Here is a 22218-nt window from a genome sequence, read left to right on the forward strand (position 1 = left end):
AATTCTGACCGCCAGTGGTTTATTATTATTAGCACGCAGCTATAAATCAGTATGCGCGCGTGTGTGTGTGTGCATTCCGACCGCATCGCAATGCGACCGCCGCGGCTCGGAATCGAATCCGCGACGTCGTGCTGCAGCAGAAAGCCACAGATACATATTGCTACGATACTGGGAGAACGCATGGAAGAAGAGGACAACGACGCAGGGCACGAACTGTGATCTGCTCGATCCCTAGACTCTCGCATCCATCATTTCTTGTAAATAAACGCATCTCACCGTAACAGTATTGGTGGAGGTGCTGGGTATCGATCCCAGTACCTCTGATGTATATACTGATGAGCCACTGCGAGGAGAGTGGAAACATTTGCCGCTTAAACATGGACAACGAACCGTGTTTTCGAAGCTCAGTGTTCCATGTCTCGTCGTTAAACTACAGTGCACTAAACGAAGAGAGTCGTAAAGACAGTGGACCGCGGTCAACTTTGTCGGTCAACTAAAGACCCCGAGGGCGCGCTTCCCGACGACAAAAAGGCCGGAGGCCATGTCGCTATATGCTATCTGTAACGATGCGTTTTTATTAGGGGTGTGCGAATAACCGAAAATTTCGAATAGCGAATCGAACAGTGCATGTTCAAAATGCCTAACAGTCTTCGAATGATCATTACCGACGGGAAAACGAAACGTTGTGGACAGCAAGGAGTCATCTTTGTTGTTTTAATGGGACCCTGCAACACTTTTCCAAGTAATCGTCGAATGGCTTCCTTAAAAGAGCTTATTGCCTCACGAACATGGATCTGTCGCACGCTTCAAGCGCTTTCTCTCTCCTTTCGTACTAGAGAGAGAGAGAGAGAGAGAGAGAAATGTAATGCGGAAAGGCAGGGAGGTTAACCAGAGAGCGCACTGAAAGTTACGCAGAGAGGGGGATGACAAGGGAGCAAGAACATGCGTCCCTTCGTCAGCGCGCGTCATGACTTGAGCACTTTCGTTTCTTTTTTTTTTTTCTTCGACCGTGCGGCTTACTTCCAGTGTGATCGCGAGCGTGCACGTGGCGGCATCCCGCGGCGGTCAGGGTAACTGTGCAGCTCACGATGCTCAAATCAGCCAATGGCCGCAGACTTTGGGTTTATGACATCATTTGTCGAGAGACGAGGGAACAATTCCTAGCTAACTACGAGAATTAATCGTAACTTATCGGCCGCGTGCTGCGCTCTAATGTTTGGCTCGCGTGTTCTTAGGAGCCTCGACCACCGATCGGCAGCGTTTTCTGACCATGCTGAAAAAGCATTGCAGGGCCCCTTTAATCGCTCAATTGCCAGTACGCAAGCAGCCTAAGCTTTTACGGGACTATATAGACGCTATATTGATCACAGGGTGAAGGCATTCTCGTTTAAAACTTGGTTACTGTAGTAACTGCTGTACCTTACAGTTATGATATGTCTTAGATGCTCTAGTCGCTGCTGTATACAAGCTTACCTAAGTTTACATAACTGCGGCATTTTTTGTTGAGGGGGGGGGGGGCGTTGTTAAGAAGTAATCGCAATAACTTCTCATTCTCACTTCCCTTTCCCACCCCTTTGCAATAATACGCTATATACGGGCATGCTATGCTTTACCCTCTCCCCTCCTCCTCACCCTTACTCTCATTTCCTACTCCCTTGGCTTGCTATACTACGCATGACTATATTATGCAAGGAGCCGCTCGGCACATACCCCCGCTTTCTGTGGCGCATACCTCGCCCAGTTTTTTGCGGGCGATCCCAGAGTTTTGCCAAGACTAAACAGCTCCGTTCTTAAACGCCAGGCCTGCGTGGAGCGCGCAGCACAGTCACAGCGAAAGCTTGAAGAGCGGCCTTTCTAGAGCCCGTTGTAAACTCTCTTGGGGAAACTAATACAAGTACACATGCAAGGTATCCACACGCCACAAATCATATAGTTTTTGTAAAGTAGGGAAGCGCCCGCCATCATTCGCCTTTCTGCGGATAAGCGAGGTACCCGCTACACATCTGTAAGGTATATTATGTGCACTGTTTTGATGCTGCATGTGGCTGATGACGATGAAGAATTATGGTTGAGCACCTTGGAAGCTTTAAACCACACACTCGTTGCGCAATGAGCATTGTGTGATGCCTGGTTGTTATTTTACTCTTTTGCCACGCTATACTACACATTAGAGCTGTGCACAGGCCGTATTTCCGAGCCCGTGCCCGGCCCGGGCCCGCTGACTTTGACGAAGGCCCGCCCGAGCCCGACGGCAAAGGGCTGCGAGCCCGCCCGGCCCGGCCCGACGTACGAAAACACAATCCCGGGCCCGGCCCGGCTTTTTGAAGGTTCGCTGCGAAAACAAAACATCGTTTTCCGGTAATTTGGCATTTTATTGAGCATATCAAATATGATCAAACGACACACGATCAACGGTCTCTATTACACAGATTACAAATTGTCGTGCAAAAACAGCAAGCAGTCCAACGATTCCGGCTTCAACGAAGTGCGCCGCTTTTGCATTATGTAGCCCGCCGAACTGAAGTTACGTTCGCTGCTTGCACTCGTCGCCGAAATTGCTAATATCTTTTAACACGAAAGTGTTTTATGCCGGGGTCCACCAAGACTTCGGTGACGTATTTCCGTCACGGAAGTGACGTCGTAAAAATTTAAACGATCAGATGGCAAAGAAAAAGAGTTCCGTCAACGGGCGTCGAACCCATGACCGCTCGGTCTGCAAGAACACATGCCGGGCACGCTATCCACTGCGCCACGGTCACAGACTCTAGAGGTTTTCACAAACGCGCCTTTTATATCTACCACTCTCCCGGTCGGCGGGGTGGTGGTGCCCTCTGGGAGCGGTAAAGTAATTCGTCATTACTGTGGCCTCCGCGAATAGCACCTGCAACGCGTTACACGTCCGTCCCATTCGGCGCGTTTTCAATAGAAGTTCAATTTTGTCAATGCCTTAACACACCGCGAGGTGGCGCCCTTAGCGCAAGCGTCGTACGGTCATGTAGGCTCCCTAAAGCGTCGTAAAAGCGTCGGCCTCGCTCATAGCGTCACGCTAATCCAAACCAAAAATAACTCTGCGACGCGCGCCTGCCTCACCTGGCTGTAACACCGCGTTCCCTGCTCACGCGCTCGCCCCGAGAAAAATCGCGGCCGGGCTACCGGGGCGGCACGACGCGGTTTGCGTTTCCCTCTAGTCCGGCCGGGGTGTTCAATCACATTTTAACATGCCGCGGGATGGCGACCAAGTTCTGCGTCCAATATGCGACGCTCTTCTGGCTATCACACCTCGTTCTCTGATTACGCTTCCACCGTTAACTGCTACAGCTACCACAAGGTTTTGTGTAATCATTTAACATGGACGTTAGTCGTCAGGATGGAGATGTACCACCAATCATCAATGTGGGTACATCCACGTTAAATGGTGCTATAGCTGACAGACATCAATATACATTGTGCAAACTCTCTATTTACAGTAAACATTCAGTTACTTCTATAAGGACACGCTTTACTTTCGTGTTATTCCGATTCCTATGACAGAGGGATCAACCATTTTTTTATGCCAGCCCGGTAAGCTTGGGATATCTCTGCTGCTTGTTTTTCCAGAAGACTAAAACTTCAGATGGACAGGAGGGCGATTCCATAGAGAGATAATCGGAGAGCTTCCCTCTTGTTTAAAGTAGCGAATGGAAAGGAAAAGCGGTAAAGGGTGGTGGCGGAAAAGGCGCTGTATGCGCGTTGAAAAACAATTTCCGCTCATTCTCTATATTTCGGGCTTGAGTCGGGCTTCGCGCCGGGCCCGAGCCCGGCCCGATTAGACTCCAAGTAGCCCGAGCCCGGCCCGGGCCCGAGGTGAAAATACGTCGGCCCGCCCGAGCCCGGCCCGCGGGCCGGGTCGGGCTCGGGCTTTCGGGCTACCCGGAGCCCGTGCACACCTCTACTACACATGTTAACGCGATTCGTCACCCGACAGGACGCCTATATGGGGTCTTTTTTAAAAGGAGTTTCAAGCACCATCGTGGCTCTGCGGTAGAATACTTGACTGCCAGGCAGAGGACTCGGGTTCAAACCCCATCCGATCCTGGATATTTTTCATTTATTTCATTTTGTCTTATTTCGCGCGATAGTGGTTACGGACACCGGCGGCGGACAACTACCCCACTGCCGCTGTGATCTGATAACAGCTTTCGCTATAAAAAGCAAATACCGAAGCAGCAATGAAACCTCGCGCGGATTCATGCCGCATGCATATAAGTGCAGGCGTACCGCGAAGTACTCGCTGCTGATGCTAGCTCACAGCAGCCGGCCACTGGCCAGTGCGTGCAGTAAAACTCAGCGGAGGTTCCGTCAAACACAGGGAGAACGCACTGGTTTATATAGAGATGACACGTTAAGGTGATACGCACGGCGCAAACTCCGCATCCAGATCCACTGTGCGCGCTTGCAATAACAAACGAAAAGCAGACGCCTCTATATAAATAGCGAGGCTCTACATCGGCGTTGGAAAGGTTCCAATTCAATGGCTCAAAGCAGAGTGACCGGAACACATACTTAGCCCGCGGTCTTTTCTTGTTCGGCAACAATGGTAATTTGGAAACGAAGCTTTCTATTAAGAAATGCAACGGAACATGTCTGCAGGACATGTTTACCCCACCGATGGGGGGAAAAAAGCCAGGAAAAATTGACCACATAATAAAAGAAAATTTCATCTCATCAAGTGCTGTTATCTCTTTCTGTCTGTCACAAACACACATGACTTCCAGGGTTTTACTTGCCAAAACCACGATTATTAGGAGGCACGCCGCACGCACTGCGGGACTCCGCATTATAACTGATGGTAGCGCAGGCTAAGGACAAGGACAAAAAGACACATTCGACACCACACAGCGCTGTGTCTTTCTTTTGTCCTTATCCTCAGCCTGCTCTACCATCAATTATCTGCTATACCAACAAGCCCAATTTGCCACCATCATCGATTTCACTCCGGATTTTCGGCCACACTTGAGGTTCTTAAACGTGCACCTAAATCTAAACACACGGAGATTCTTTGCATTTCTCCCTCATCGACACACACACACACACACACACACACACACACACACACACACACACACACACACACACACACACACACACACACACACACACACACACACACACACACACACACACACACAGGCGCGCGCGCGCGCGCGCGCACGCACATCCGGAGGCGCCTCTGAAGCACGTCAAAGCTGTGAGTCCCCTTCGATCGACTGAGTTTGTAGAAATGCACCGAGCGGGTTGAGCGAGCCGCATTCGCGCACACAGCGCACAAGCACTGAAGTGCGCTAGCACATCACACGACCGCATGCATGTCACACGTGGTGTCCCTGTCACATTGCGCACGCGGACATACCTCAGCCGATTCAACGTGGAACGCGATGGTACGCGCGCGATGTGAGGGCCGCATGGCCGGCGATGCGTGCACCTGCACGTGATCCGCATGCACTGCCTCCGCCATGGGCACACACACACACATCTCACCGGTTTTTCCAATTGGCTTCGTGTCGCAATGCGGCAACGCGCACACAGGGAACGAAACCAAGCGCGGTGCGTGCTCTTCGGTCTATATGGAGAGTTTCAGGAAATGGGACGGATAAGCAGCGCGCGTATATATACCGAAGAATACAACGTGTGCCTGGCTTGTGCTGGAACCTTGCGTTATATACGCAAGCGGGATGCAATCCTCTAAGTGGCCCCTAACGTAAAGCTCGCTTAAAGCTATATATGGAAGGTAAGCGGGCACGTCTCCTAAGAGCGCCGCACTACGTAGTTCGCATACGCAGAGCTCGGCCTTGTCTAGAGCAACAACAAGACCGCCACGCCCCCTTCACTGACATTGCCCTTGCGCATACGGATGCACAAGTGCGCCGGAAAAAAGCAACCAGAAACGATGACGTTCTAGTATTCACTCGATTCTCATGCGAACCTTCTTTTTTTTTTTAAGTCAGCGTTATAACAAGTGTTTTAAATAGAATACTAAAAGCAAAAGTACAATTGTGACACGCTATTGTTCGCATTACAGATTGCATGTTGTCCGAACAAATGTGCACGTCGGCTGCAGCATCGGCAGCAGTCGTTGTGCCTGCACTTTGTATGAATTTGCCACCGGCTGGCATTTAAAGTTAGAAAAACGTGCTGTTTCAAAGGCCGGTCGGCAACAACAAAAATGAGATGCTAAGGGCTGTCCGTCCTAAGGAAGCCTCCGACAGGGGACAATGAGTTTATAACGTGCTGTTTTTTCAAGTGACAAGAAATGCCCATTACTTTCTCCTCCAGCACAACAAAAATCCGATTAGGCGAACCAGTCTACTAACACGTTTCCTTGTGCTCGTCTCTGCGACGTTGCACGTATATACATAAGTAGGTTTCCTTGCAATCCTACTACGCCTAAAGACAGTATGTACAGCAGGTATAAAAAGTTTATAGACCACGAGACACAAGAAAAAGTCGAATATTGCCGGTGCTTCAGCAGGCAGCCTTGAATTTATATTTTCCCGCCCGCTCCAAAACGCGCTAACATGTACTGTGCATGCAGTTCGACCGAAGACATTTACAAATTGCCGGGCAATTCGACGTTTTCTGAGACCTATAGTAGTCCCTAAACTTTTGATACCGACTGTATACGTGCAGCGACAGCAGCCGCGTATACAGAAGACGTGCGACGCCCCGCTTCATTCGAAGCCCTGCTGTCGATCCGTGGCTCTGCTCACGCTTAAAGCACATTTTCTATTCCTGGTCGCAGTAATCAGCTACCGCACGTTACAATCGAGTAAGTACGGTAATAAGATAGCTCCGAAAAAAAAAAAAGAAGAAAGAAACGCCAACGTGGTTATACCGGGGGCGCGGCGCAAGAAGCGAGTTCGCCACCAAGATACCGCGGAGTGTCGGTATTTCGGGCCGCGGGTCAACGACGTGCACGCCCCGTAGCGATCGCGCTTTCCCTTTCCGGCTCACCGCCCAGCGTGCGCGTGATGCGCTCGATGTGCACAGACAGCCACGACTGCGGATGCAGGCGTGCGCGCATATGGAATGCACGTGCACGGTGTGCAAATCGCGCACGTCGCTCAAGGCACGTCAATAAAATTCAACAGTTAAAAGGGATGCTTGGGCGAGTTGGTTCATACGTAAAGCGCAAAAAAAGACGGAACACAGAAAGACGCACAGATAGAGCGCTGACGAAGACGCTTTCAGCGCCGTATATATGTGTGCGTCTTTCTGTGTGTTCCGCCTTTTTTTTTTTTTTTTTGCACTGTTTTTCTTAAATTCCTTAAATACCATTCCAAGCGCATGAGAACGCGCAATATATATATATATATATATATATATATTGTAAGGACGACAGCGCAGCAGGGGCGCGAGAGCGCGCTCGGCTACTGGAAGAGGAGAAGGACGAAGGTCAGAATAGAACAGCCGGCCTAGTGAACAGGCGTTGTGTCTATTTCTCTCGTCTTTACAATGGCGCAGTCTACGACGCGAATCGAACCTTGGAGATGAAGCCACCTGCCCTCGAGGGTCGTAGGGAGCACGGGTCGCTCCATCCAAGGAACGCCGTCCACGATTCCTCGATCATGGACTCCACGTCTCGACCTCTGCTGCCGCTACACATCGAATCCTCCGCGGACGGCGTCCATGCCTCTGCGGTGTTTCCAGCGTACGACCTGCCAGGAACCATGCTACCACCATCGTCTGTGAATCCCCACGGGCTCCTGTCGTCTGGGAACGTCGCATACGCTTCCCGTGACATGCACCCCGTGCCCAGGACTGTCCCAACGCGGGAGCATCCAAGGGACGCCGTTCAGGCTTCTTTGGACGTGGAAGTTGCCGTCGGGCGTATTGCTACCGCCACATACCTCGCGGACGTGAGTCCTCGCGCTTTCTGCGCCTCATCCGACAGCGCCGCGGAGCTGTTCTGTGCCATCGCACACCTCCGCGACGAGATTAACGGCTGGATAGCGCGGTGCTCAGAGATGTGTCCGGCCGCTATACCTTCATTGTGCACAATGGATGCCCTTTTAGCTGAAGCTGCCTCACAAGACCAGGAGGAGACCTCACCCGAGAGCCGCAGAAAGCTCCTGAATGCCCTCACGGAGCTCTCATACCAACTAGGGTGCTTGGCGTCGTCATCCTCCGGCGTTTCGGCTGCCGTATCACCATCACCGGCTGCCTGCGAACTGCCGGAGTTCAGCGGCTTCCAGGACGACGCCGACCATTGGGTGGCCACCGTCAACGCTCTTGGAGCTCGCCAAGCGTGGACGGACCAACGGAAATGGTGCGTGGCCATTGACCGCCTTCGGCATGCTGCCGCGGCGTGGCATAGATTCGAAGGCGTGCGGCAGCAGTCCTGGGCGGAGTGGAGCTTCAAGCTCATTGCTGCTTTTGGCCGGACACCCTCCGTAGGCACACCTCATCCGACCCAGTTAAAGACTAGGCCCCAAGTTTCACCTTCGCTACAGGTGCACGTGGTGATGCCAGCTCCTGCCGTGCCTGACACGCAACGGGCATCGGAAGAGCCCATGGCACCCATAAACGTGCTCGTAGACGCACCGAAGCAGCTTCCCCAGATTCCACAGCAGTCTTCGGCACGCGATCGCCTTTCACCGAGCGAGAAGGTTCTTCCGGACAAGCGCAAAAATGTTGCGGCGTCGCTACTCCATCCGCCTGGTGACGTGCCATCTGTTCCGAAGACGTCTTCGCTGGACCTCCCACTCAAGGCACCCGGTGTACCAGAAGGACCGCCTCCGGAGCTGTTGGACAACACCGAAAGCGAGGAAGTTGGAATCCCCGTCATTAACGTGGAGAATGCGGCTGAAGAAAATGATTTCTCGGTCTCCCCACAGTCATGGAAGATTTTCTCTGACGATGGTCCTCACTGCCCTCCCAGTGGTGACCACGACTTATATTCAACCGGCTTCCAGAAAGACGTGGGAATGACACACCGACAAGCCGTGCCAGCCCCTATGGTTCCTCGGATGCTGTTCCGGCAGCCTCCTCAGAGCAAACCGCCTGCGCCGTTACGACCACGACAGCAAAGCCTATGGCGCCCTTCTGAGTCGCCATCTGCAGCTCTCCATGCCAGATGCCACCGTGGCCAAGACCAGCAACCCTTACGACACAGCCAATGCCGACCGCCAGAGGCATCGTTGGCACCTGATCGGACCAAGTCGCAGCTGAATGGATATCTACAAAGACCGCTAAGGTGCAGTCAGTTTCGCCCACCAGAGACAATTCGGCAGTTCGTCATGCTACGTCGCAGTCGTGGCCGAGTGTAAGGACGACAGCGCAGCAGGGGCGCGAGAGCGCGCTCGGCTACTGGAAGAGGAGAAGGACGAAGGTCAGAATAGAACAGCCGGCCTAGTGAACAGGCGTTGTGTCTATTTCTCTCGTCTTTACAATATATATATATAAATTGCGCGTTCTCATGCGCTTGGAATGGTATTTAAGGAATTTATATATATATATATATATACACTTTCTTCACATTTTCCTAATTACTACAAATAACATCCTTTATACTTTCTGTGGCATTATTGTCTGTCAGTTCTCATTAATATTGTGTCTAACAACGAAAAACGAGCCCTTAAAAATAATCTTCTTTCCTTCATTTATAGCGAGGGTCTCGTTCTCGCAGACTTGATGCCTTCAGGTAGTATGCGAGGGATTATTGGTCAGCTGCCAACTCGTAAAAGATCACGTGCTCCGTGACGCCAACAGGCAGAAAAAAAGAGTGTTCCACACTCGCCGCCATGGCCGACCCCAAAACTTTGATCGCTCCTCAATCAGTAGGGGCACAGAAAATAGCCGCAAATATATAGTCGGATACAACTAAGTCAGGAGAGGCCCTGCCCAGTTGACCGAAGCGCGGCAGCCGATTGCATCGGCGACTGAAGAAATAGCCTCGACCGTGTGCCGCAGTCACCGGCCGCCCGGCTCATGACGTCACTTTAGAGTGCGCGCCCATTGGTGCAGACTCACATTCGCCCGCTTTTGAGAAGGAAGTGCCGTCTACAGGTGCACGCGACCATGGAGAGTTTTATGTTTATAGAGGACGCATTCCTCTTGCGTGCTTATAAGCCGGTTGCATCAATCTGTAAAGCTCCCAGCATCGACCGTTTGCGCCGTCCTCCTCCAGTCAATCGAGCTTCCTCCGAACTGGAAGCGCTAATGTCTAAATACATGGGCACAGATAAATCGCTTTGCGAATTTAATGTGTTTTGTTACATTTACACTGAAAGTTTATATAATCTCTTACGTAATGAAATGATAGACTTAAAAAAAAAGATTTCGTCACCAATTGCTTTACAAAAGTCGCTGACAGCAGCAAAAAGCAATGCACAGGATATCAAAATTCTGCACACTTCCGTTGGGTATAGAGAGCCCCTCCTCTTGGGACGGTTGCGCGGCTGACGTTGCTCGTGCGTGCGTGAGAGAGAGGAGGAGGAATCTTCAGAGTGCAGTGTGGCGACGCCCCTCTCGCTGGAAAGGTCATGCCGCTAAAATACACCAATAATTTGTGGACATAACTTTCTCAATATAACTTTCTCACGAACGCATATATATTTGTCTGTTGTGTATAGGCTGTCCGTAGCAGATGCAGCGATCTCTTTCGGGCGCAGGTTTACAAAGATGCGTACCCTTTCGTTCTATTTTCTGCATTTTTCAATTTTGGGCAGCTTTCTTCAATAAACCAAGGCTTAAATTCGGACAGCAATAAAGTTCAAGTCAGTACAGCGGTTCTTTTAAGAACGTTACTGCGTTTCACGTAGTTGAATACGAAAATCGAAATCGCCCTCGAGCTTGAAACGCTTTCTTCCGAACCAAAGCTTCCAGCTTTGCCAATTATCACGTGACAGACAAGGGGGAACCTTCCTTCCACAAGGTATATATATATATATATATATATATATATATATATACACGCCGCGTGCGGACTAAACTGTGCAGGCCACACGCCGTCTTCGCAGGAAAAATCTCAGCAGTGCAAACTTCCGGCCGTTTATCGCGCAAACATGACACGCACACCGACAGAGAAGGGTCTTTCGAAGGGCACTAGATCACAGCTCAGTCACGCACGCAGTGTGTGTTTGAATGTTCGCAAAAAAACGAAAAAAAAAACAAAAAACAAGGAGCCAGCGCTGCGCTTAGCCGACCACAACGACGGAAGCTCGCTGTTATGGATTTCGAGAGGCCCAGCTGAGAGAGACGCCGCAGCACGAAAGAGGCAACGCGCGCGAGCACTCGGCCCACAAATATGTATCTCGCATTGCCCAAACATCTCGACGAGTCATGACGCGAAGAGATCGGTTTCCAAATAGGCCAGATGTGCCTGGTTGTCCTGTATATATAAGCAGCACATACCTAGCTACTTACTACACGATAACACCTTACACTAAAAGTTACACGTGTGCAATCAGGTAAGCAATACGTGACCGGAGAGGCCGAGCTCACGGCTTCCATTCCTTTTGCGAGCTCGTTTTGTTCGGCTGCTCCGCGTCGTCCCGTTTGCGAAGACCTCGCGGACTGCATCGCACGCTTTTGGGCAAGAGGCCAGGTGGGAATAGGGCAGCATGCACTGCGCTTACGCGTCCATCGAAAGGACATTCTTTCATTCCCCGATAAGGGTCGGGGAGACAAGAAATAAAAAAAAAACAATGAAACGTGCTTGAAGAAAACGTTTATGCTGCCGGTCATGTTTTCTTCGAGAAAAAAATAATGTTTGAAAGTAGAGTTTAATAAGCGGGGAAATTCACAGTGCGGATGCTTGCGTATGCGTACTACTGACACGAGTAAAAAAAAAAAAAATAAAAGCAGCCCCAGCGTCGAGTTTGCAACCATTGCAGGAGGAAGCTTGTCCGACAAATACGGTTCATTTCGATTTCTTTTTTATATGTGTCCAATTCACATGCTGGAATGTTGTCATCTAAGCAACGTGTAATCCTTCGCAATGTTTATGCGCTGTCGAGGGAAGAACGGCAAATGTAAATGTATGAGTGGCAAAAAAAAGAAAGTATGACGCGAAAGACCAGGGTCAAGGGCGACCGTTTGTTTTTCCCGCTTCGTCCCAGCGTGCACGGCGTAAGACAATTAAGCTATAGCACGCGCGCGCACAGTTCGCGACGTGAGGCCCGCACCTATTTCGCAAGGCAGCAGACACGATCGGGACAGTCTGGGAGGACTCTGCGCTTAGAACAAAAAAAAAAGTAAAGAAAACCGTGACAGACTGGCGCAGTAAACACGCCCCCCGAACGGACGACGCGCAATTATACCAAAAGGCGCGTGCGCCGGCCGTATACTTTTAGTTACAGCTAGTAGACAGTTTTAGTGTAGCGTAAAATGCTTGCGTTAAAGTGTTGCGCACTCTAAGTCTATGCGGAACGAAAGAGTTTTAGCGTAGCGTTAACAAGGATGCGTCGTAGAGCGCGAAGCTTCATAGGTGCCGGAGCGTGCTAAACCGAAAATCGATGTCGAAAACAACGCCGAGTTACCGTACGCGCAGTCTATTACCGAAGCAAGAAGACGCGAAGAGTGAACAGCCCCACACTAACTGCGAAGAGCACGGCCGTCGTTTCGAGGGCGCCGCCGCGTTTTCTATATATACGGTAAACGGCGTTTGCGCTAAATTCCAACACAACAGCCGTGGCACGCTGCGCAAACGTGTCATTGCGTTCGGCGCGTGCGCACTTTGACCTCGCTATATTTTACCATATGGCACCTGCACTATACGAAAACTTTTTAATTGAGAAATGAAACGAAAAGCAAGATAGACTTTTCCGCGTATTAATTATTAGCGAACTACTATACCACGAGCTTGCTCGTCGGATTGCACAATTTACAGAAAGAAGCGAAAGCCGGTTGACATATAATCCTCATACGCTGCAGGTGCAGAGATTAAAGAACTGCATGTCTACATTTGTTGTTTCCGGTTATGTTATTTTTTTAAAAGGGCAGATAATGTTAACGAAAATTTCTATAAATATGTTTATCACGTGCCTTGCGCGCAACTATTTCTAGCTGTTGCGCATTCCTGCGCTTCATTGCTCTTTTTTAAACAAAACACTGGTTAAAAAAAGAAAACACATTGTCTAAAAGTAATAATAATAATGTAATATCTGGGGTTTAACGTCCCAAAACCACGATATGATTATGAGAGACGCCGTAGTGGGGGGCTCCGGAAATTTTGACCACCTGGGGTTCTTTAACGTGCACCTAAACCTAAGTACACGGGCCTCAAGCATTTTCGCCTCCATCGAAAATGCAGCCGCCGCGGCAGGGATTCGATCCCGCGACCTTCGAGTCAGCAGTCGAGCGCCATAACGACTACACCACCGTGCCAGGGCACATTGTCTAAAAGTTACCAAGGTGATTCCTATACTTTGGGCTGCAAGACAGCAAAGAGCTCGGTTTCACTCCAAGTTTTTCTTTTTCAAAAAGAACCCACTTCTCGTTTGCTAGCATCTTGAACTGAAGATACCACAACCCTAAATGCGATAAGGAAGAACCCTATTTAAAGCCCGCATGAGCACGAAAGACCCAATAAAACGCCAACTCTAATAACTGGCAGAGTAGACTGTTGCGCTATATAGTTGGCTATCCATGAACACTGAAAGAGTATATGGCGCAAAAAAAAAAAAAAAGACCAACACAGAAAAGGGATGCAGACAACGGACTGGCACCATGTCCGTCGTCTGCCTCCCTTTTATGTCTTCGGCGTTTATATTCTTTTACTGTTCTAATAACTACAGATGTGTTTCTCGTGCTGCTGTATTGCACAACGACAGTTTATTCTCCGAAACAACCCTTCTCCGTCATTTGAAACCCTTACAGCGATAACTCGATCGTGCTTTCTTACGACGTCACGTCGCGGGTTATCCCGTATTTAGACATTACAGTACGTATCGCCGAAAGTTTTGATAGCACGCTTTTTTAGCGGCGGAACACTTGTACACATGGCGTATTACAGGCAAGAAAGGGGGGAAAAAATGAAAAGGAAGCCCGGTCGCCCGCTACTAAACCGCTCACACATTATCGATTGATTCCTTTCGGGGAGGGCTTTCACGCCTTCGTTTGTACACCTTTGAAGTTCGTCGGCGCGGCGTCTCTCACCTACGCGATCGAGGAATGTATCCACTCGATCAACCAATCACCGCGTGCATGCCTCGAAAATGACATCCACGAAAGTGATCGATCGAGTTCGTCCCTCAGGAGGTTGAGTGTCGCACGCATACGTAATGTATACGCACGGCCTAAACTAACACGCCTGCAGTGACGAAAGCAGCGGTAAGAGAAACACTATCGGTATCGTTAAGTGACGTCACGCACGCAGCTTCTCTACGTACTGGCGTTACGCAACATGGCGGCTAAGATGACGTCAACGCAGCTTACTCAGTGAGCTATGAGACGTTGGCCATCCGAGCCAAAATAACAGCAGAAGCCACCGCGCGGTGCGTTAATTGATACCGTTTCTAAGAATGCAGGTCACCACTGCTCGTATCCTCCCTCCCACTGCACTTCCCGAGGATGTCGTTCACTTGAAAACAGTAAAAGTTCTCGCCATGTCATAGATATTAAGAGTCCATGGCAGCTGCGTGCAGTGCGTATAATACCGTTGTCACACGGGTAAGCTTAACCGCTGTTATACCCAAGCACAGTTAGCGGACGTAACCACAGTTACCGTAAACCAGACAGAGGCGCTGTCACGCGTTTGCAGTGCTTCCAAGCGTTCTTTAGTTGATACATGGCTGCGTTCGTGCAACACCGCTATTACACCGCCTTGTACAGGGCTTCACGCTCGATTATGGACGCGTCAGCAGCGTGTTTTGACGCGCGTCTATCAAATAGCGTGAAGCCCTGTTCAATGAACGAACGCAGCCGTGTATCAATCTCGTGAAATGCACGCGATATTTTTGCAGCACGGACAAACTTGTACCTCAAAACCGGTAATTTATCTTCCCAAATGCGTATCAATGCCTCCGTCGTTGCAACGGTCCAATTGACACGCTTTTGGCTCGATATTTCGCTGGGAGCCGAGCTGCTCGCGTCCGACATGGGGGCCGCCATGTTATCAGTTTACGGCTTTACGGCGCTAACAGGGGTTGCCTACCTCCATTTACGAAAACGGTCGTTAGCGGATTAACTGCAGGTTAGGGTTGTCGTGTGACAAGGTACAACAGCCGTTATACTTAACGGCCGTCGTACTTAACTGTGGTTAGACTACCCGTGTGACAAGGGTATAGCACGTGAAACGTGCGCTAATTACAGGATTCGCTGACGAAAGCACGCAATAATACGCTGCGAATTATTTGCGAGCGCAAGCATGTCTCTTTTATGCAGCCGCCGCGTTTCGCGAATGGCTCACGATTGGGGCTGCACAGTAACTCCAACCTGCGCTGTAAGAATAAAAAAAAAAGAAGATACCTGCCAATCACTTTGGCGAGTCCAGACTTGCCACATACACAACTTACTTCAAAGGTACACACGGTAACTCTCTTTTGAGAGTCACGCTTCCCACAGCTCTCCAAAGAAAACGCAATGGTCTTCAAAACAGAGTTAACGAGTATATTAAAAGAGAGTTATATATGTGACAGGTCTGGATTCACCAAAAGGAGTGACAGGTAATCTTTTTATTATTATTATTATTAGAGTGTAGGGGGTGAGCAAAATAACCTATAGACCAGGGGTCTCAAAAACGCGGCCCGCGGCTTCACAGGAATAAGACGTGTATCTTTATGAAAAGGTACTCGCATTATTTACTCGCCTATTGCAATTGATAACGCTTTGTTCGGGTAAGATACAAAGACGAGATTGCTCTCAAGCATCTTCTTTCGTGAGGCAACCCATGCGGTCACTATGTGTTGAAACATGACGCGGAATAAAATATCAATATTTCACAATCGGCGTCCTGACTTCATTTACTCTGGAGATCAGTACCGATATATGTTCCTCGAATCTCGACGCCACACCCCCTTCAGAAATTATCCATATATGCGCTATGGGGAATGCGTTCTTTTAAGTGGAAACGTTAATCCCTCCCTCCTCCCCCCCCCCCCCCCCACACACACACACACACACTTTTACTTCAACCTTGTCCCGGTCCCTGCGGGACAAAATTTCGTGACTGCGTCCCACTAGCTGAGGTGAGTTTGAGACCCCCTGCTATAGACTAAGCTGCGCGCTAATATACTCGCTTATTCCAAAAAAGTGCGGGCGAAGCACATTTTTACAGCACGACTCAAACCACTAAATTTGCAGGGCGCGATCAGAAATTGCAAATATTTCGTCTGTCGCTGTGTATAATCCAACTCGCCCATTTTTCTATTTTTCTATCTTTATTTAGAAATCCGTCATCATGCCGGTATTTTGGAGAGCTATATACCCCGTCTGAATGGCGGAAGCAGCTGTTGCCGTAAACGAAACCGCATCAAATAACGCAGGTGGACTATATCCGTCACGAATCGATTAAGGTCTTCAAAAGCCACGAATGCATTTATGTGCACGAACCAGTACATGCCGTATATACAGCACGGCGCAAACAGTCGGCCTCCGTGAATGTTTTCAAGGCAAGCCCGGAAGCTGCCGAAGACTATTTATAATAACCTTTCATTTCAAGTACTGTTAATACATGAAAATGCACACACTGGTTAGACCCATATCCATTGGCTGGTGGGGGGGGGGGGGGGGGGGGGGGGAGGGTCCAAATAAATATGCAAAGACGTGAATAGATTGTACTGTTCCAGACTGGTGCTTATTTAGCTGCCAGATCAGCGAAAAAAAAAAAAAAACCCTTCCACACATTCTTTATTTTGCTCCCATGCAAAACGACGGGCAGCAAACACCGGGACGCAAGAGAAGGCGAAAGAGACGCCATTGTTTTTGTAGCCTTCTGCGTCCCACTGTTGCGACAGTTGATGCCCCTCTCTTTAGGAGGCTGATGAGATCATTTTAAAAACGAATGAAGTAAAACTTGTGACGCTTCTAGAGTAACAGGGCGGAGTAGACCATACCCGCTACACAGATCCATACCGTTCAATGTATACGCTCGCGAGTCGCGATTAAACACGCTTTATGCACCGGCGAACATAAAAAAAAAAAAGACAATTTTGCGATACTCGAGCGCAGGCTGCACGGTACCGATTCAGTGCAGCGCGGCCAAGAGCGATAAAACGAACGGAAAAGGTTACCTCAGTTTTGATCACGACACCGCAAACAATTGTACTGCAGGAACCCTCACCCACCGCCGTGTGCAATAAAATGCCTTCAATGTGTAGGTCGCAGCAGTATAAAGCATACGAAAGTGCTCCACGAGATGGACGGCGGAACGGCTAGCTGGGATCACGTACGAATCCACGTCAAGATCGAATCCGCAAGTAACGAGTGAACTTCATTCTCAGGGGTGCTCGTGCACAACACGCCGCGAGACAACGGGATAGCGTTGCCGCGAATGTGGTTGCTGCGCAAGCTTTGCTCACACCGATGTTTTATTTACATACAAGAATCAGACAACACGCGAGTATATGGTTGCAGCCTTCCATGTCGCAAGGAGAGAAAAATTGCGTTGGTCAACCCTCCCTTAAATGGTTGTTGCCGCCAACACACGGTCTGTTATTTTGATCGGTATCGCCTACACCACGTGTTATTGTCACGCTGATAATAAGTTTTTTTTTTTTTTTTTTTTTCAAATAAACTTCAGCGTGGAGTTCAGCGCATGTCCTGTGCAACCCTCTTCTTGTTCTCCCTCGTCTAGTACCGCGCTGTTTCAATGAAATGAACGGGATAGATAAGGCACCACTGTGAGTGTATATGACCGCCCCCCTTTCGAAACAAAAGGAGCAGGGAGGACGGGTCAAGTGCGCGTTGAAAACGGGGCAGGCATATAGGCGCCTCAGAAGTTCGACGCACCCATTGCAACGGCGCTCTCCTGAAAGGAGTGGCTTTTGCTCTTCGAGCGCAGTTTGCCGCAGCGACGCGGTAACCTCCCACGAGCCCTCTTCCCAAAGGTGTTCGCGTAGGCGCGCGCGTGCTTGGAGGGTTGTCGTTGGGTGGATTGGAAAAAGGAGCCAGAACTCAAGCTAAAAGTAGCCATTCAACTTAATTTTATCGCCAAATCTGTAGCCAAATAGGACAGAAGCTGTATTATGAGCAATTATTATTGAACAATGAACAATACGATTTTGAATAAGCAAGACCAATAAAAAAAATCTGCGATGTTCGCCTGCGAATTTAAAGCCTATGACCTCAGGGGCGTACAAGGGGGGGGGGGGTGTTTCACCCCCCCCCCCCCCCCACGAAATTTTTCAGTTTGGCTTGCGTATATATACACGCACACATACAAACGCACGCACAAACATACATAAAGTATGGTTGAACCTCCCCCCCCCCCCCCGAAAAAACTTTCTGGCTACGCCCCTGCCTATATTGCCTGTGCTCGACCAATTTTGGAGCATGGCTGTGTCGTGTGAGATGGACGCCGCCGAAGTAACCGCCACTGACGCTCTAGAGCGAACACAAAACCGAGGTTCGTCTTGAGCCGGTACGGAAGGAGGAAGAGCTGCACTGCAAGGAAGGCTGAGCTTGGATGGGAATCCCTTTCTACTGCCGTCATGCACTGAGACTAATTATTTTTACGTTCAATTCTCAGGAACTAGCAAGGAAACTCACCTAAAGAAACATCGTTACGTCTCAAAGCGAACTGATTACGACTCTAATATCCTGGATTACCCTGCCAAGACAAACGTGCACGCTAACTTATTTTTGTCCGAACAATTAACCAGTGGAATAGGTTGACTGAAAACCAAGTGCACAGTGTGAACGAGTATGTATTTTATGGCACGTCGCCACCAATGGCGTCAATCCAGAAAAAGTCAAAAGGGGAGACAGCTTGACATAGCGGACATTTTGTTTTTATAAACATAGATTTGAATTCTAATCATATAAAAATTGAAATTGCGCTTCGAAATAAAATTTAAAAAACCGAGCAATATATATATATATATATATATTAAATAACCCGATCATAGTCGAGCCATCGGATTCATACTTTTCGCTCCTGCTCTTTTAGAGGCCTTCAGTTTTCGGAGTTGGTTTTACAGAAAGTGCTTTCTACAGCATTGTCGAGCAATTCAAGTACGATATTCGAAAGACAAATCTCAAAGGGGGGTGAGACACTTGAAAGGGGTGTCCTGCCCAGCCTGAACACAGGGGGACTCGCCCTTGCGTTTTGACGGCCGCTGCACCGCGCGGTTGCAGAAGCTCGAGAACGCCGCCGAATGCAAGGTCGCGCCGCTTCGGAATCTATTTCCACACGCGAGGAAAGACGCACGCAAGAGGCCTCGTCATTTCTCAAGTCGTGAGTAGCGCGGAAGGGCGGCGTGGGAGGCAGGCTGCGTTCCAGGCCAGAATGACGCCGCCGCGCCTCTCCGCAGCTCGTCGCGCTCTCGACCACATCGGTAAGGAGGGACACATTATTGGGGGCGAGCCGTTTCATCTCGCTACCGGCGCAATGCACGAAAGCTGCCTCGCAATGTTTTCCTTCAGACACGAGGCCATTATTCCAAAGTGTCATTCCCATTAGCGCATCGCGCTCGCCATTCACGTGAGTGGGAGGTATGCATTAACTACCTGTTCAACCAGTTAACCTAACAATGATCAGCCCCCTTCTACAAACCTTCCAAACGGCGGCCCATTCACGTCAGTGCGCACGATACGCCGTCGAAACAATTACGATAGCACTTTGTCGCAGGAACACTGCCGACCAGGGTTGGATATTGCACATCTATGCTTTCTGCGGCGGCCGAAGGCACGCATTTAGTAAACGGCCGAATCCTACAAATGCTATATGCACTGCAAACACCAGCACCATCGTGAAGTTGGCGAAATAATTCCTTCAAACGCAGCACTCGGCGCTGCCCCATGCAAACGCGCCGAGAAGAAACGATGTTCTTGTGAGTGTGCAAAGGCGCCCGGTAAACGCATATATAATGATATTTGTTAATTCGGGTTTTTTTTTTTATGGTGCAAAAGCAGCTATATAATGAGCCGTCGCATATTAACATACGCAATCCACACCTGTCAATGTACGCGTACTACGTCTATTCACACAAACTTCAGGGCGTATCTACTCAAACTACTTCTGATAGGATGGACTGGTGGACACTATTTTGTAGAAAACTCACGAGTGAAAATGGACGAAGAAAGGAACAGACACGTGCGGAGTGCTCCTTTCTTCGTCTCGTTTGCGCTAATGCTTTCCGTACGTTTGTCCACGCCGCGTTTCCACTTGCTGACTACGTGCCAACAAGACATCCACCGTCAACAATAAATACGAGGCATAATTAAGTCGTTTAAAGAGGGCGAAGCATTGTGTAAGCGACAGTATATAACGGGCAGACTACAGTGCATCGTCGTGACTTGTGTAACTCGAGAAGTCAGAAAACAATCGCCCAATTTTCTTCTCCCGCTCATTATGCACAGGAAAGACGACGACCGACGTCATCATACGTAATATGGATTTAGACGAAGCCGCAAAGCACATACAAAATGAAATGTTGCTGCAAACGCTGCGAAGTGCTTGAAACGTATACCACAGCGAGTGATTTCATTTAATACCAATGTCGTTACGCAATTGCGGCGCATATGGCATGCCTCCGCGAAACTGCGCACAATACTGTTTGCACAACGGAGATTTGTCTCAATGCCAGAATGTCGTTCAACAGCCTTGAACGCGAACGTTCAATTACGGCTCTGACCGCTTTGTCAACGTTTTCGCGTATGTTTGACAGGACCAAAATGGACAAGCCTGTCATCCTTTTGCCGTTCTGACAAACCGGAAGACTGGTACGCGATACGACACGCGCAGTGCCTGACAGCGGCTTGCAGATGCGGCAGGAGTTGTAAGCCGCCAAGACGGAATGCGACTTGTGCGGTCAAACAAACTGCGATTCGCGCGTTGCGTACTCTTCATGCGCGCACGCGGAGCAAAAATTCATGTAGCGCGAATAGCAAATATGCGCTTGCACACGCCGAATGACATCCGGTCGTTACACGGGATGCGAGTGAGAACCGGAGATGAACGTATCGACGGGGTTGCAGAACCGTTTCCATCGCGACAGCGCAATGATAACGCGGCCCACATAGCAGACGCGCAGCTAGGGAAAAAAGACAATGCGGGGAGAGAAGCACTAGCGACGATCGGCCTTTCGGGCTGCCATTTACGCACACCCAAGAACCTCCCCCTTTCAGCACGAAAGCAACGTGCGCGGCTTGCCAGATCACGACGCTACTAAACAGCCTCTCCCGCGGCTGTTACGAAACCACTCGAAACGTCGCATGCCTCCTCCACAAACGTAAACACTATGCTGAGCAGGCCAGTAAGCTCGCCACAGAAAACGAGCGCGGAATTTGCGAGGATGACGACGATAGGCTCCGTATTTATCCTCGTCTTCGGCGACGGCAGCCTCCGCAGCTTTTCAAACAGCGTACTACTCGGACCGCGAACCGCGCCCTTTGCCGGCCGAGTCCGCGCAATTTCGCGCGGCTGCTTCGGGTTGGAGGCGCCGTGATCGTTGCGATGACATGCGGCAAGAAGCTTCAGAAGCTGGCAAGTTTTGCGCCACACGGCGAATGACAGCTGCCACCCGGCGTGTGCCGACGGTCATACACATACGCGACACAAACAAACGGCGCCTACCGCCGGGCCCCGAACGTCGTCTGCAGCGGCTTTCTCCGTAGCAGCGCTACTCGGATAGCGGCCGCGGAAGCGCCCAGCTTTCGCGGCCGCCCCGGTTTTGGAGGCAGGCGAGAAGGAAGTGAGCTCAACTTGCTTACCTGAGCGTATTTCCTCGATCTTGTCCTGTTACGGCGAGGCAAATGCGATAGCAATAGTCCACAGTTCGAAACCTTCACCCTCCAAAACGCCATGTTATGAATGGCACCCTTATTCCATAGATGGCGCGACGTGAGCGCCAAACTCTCGATGCAAGGCGCTCTGCCGGAAGTTGTCTTCTTTTTTTTTTTCTCTCTATTAGAGGTACCAATAAAAATCAATACCCTCTGCTTATAATTAAAACTTTATTTGCTTGTTTTTAAAGCACGATGAGGTAGTATCGTCCTCACTTTTATAAACCGTGATGTACGCATTCACCCGCGAAATTCAAACCATCCAAAGCGGCAAAGTCAAATTCTTTCTGTTTT

General features: G+C 49.7%; 1 protein-coding gene across 1 annotated transcript in view; it reads right to left on the reverse strand.

Annotated features, from left to right (window-relative positions):
* LOC119391211 (calcium uniporter protein, mitochondrial) overlaps window positions 1-21973 on the reverse strand; it is a 327993-nt gene extending 306020 nt beyond the window's left edge. The window contains exon 1 of the mRNA XM_037658888.2: window positions 21853-21973. Within this exon, the coding sequence (XP_037514816.1) occupies window positions 21853-21945 (93 nt within the window). The 5' untranslated portion in view covers window positions 21946-21973. The remainder of the gene's footprint in view (window positions 1-21852) is intronic.
* Between the last annotated feature and the right edge of the window lie 245 nt (window positions 21974-22218).

This window comes from Rhipicephalus sanguineus, chromosome 1 (genome assembly GCF_013339695.2).
Source record: "Rhipicephalus sanguineus isolate Rsan-2018 chromosome 1, BIME_Rsan_1.4, whole genome shotgun sequence".
In the NCBI taxonomy this organism is placed as follows: Eukaryota; Metazoa; Arthropoda; class Arachnida; order Ixodida; family Ixodidae; genus Rhipicephalus; species Rhipicephalus sanguineus.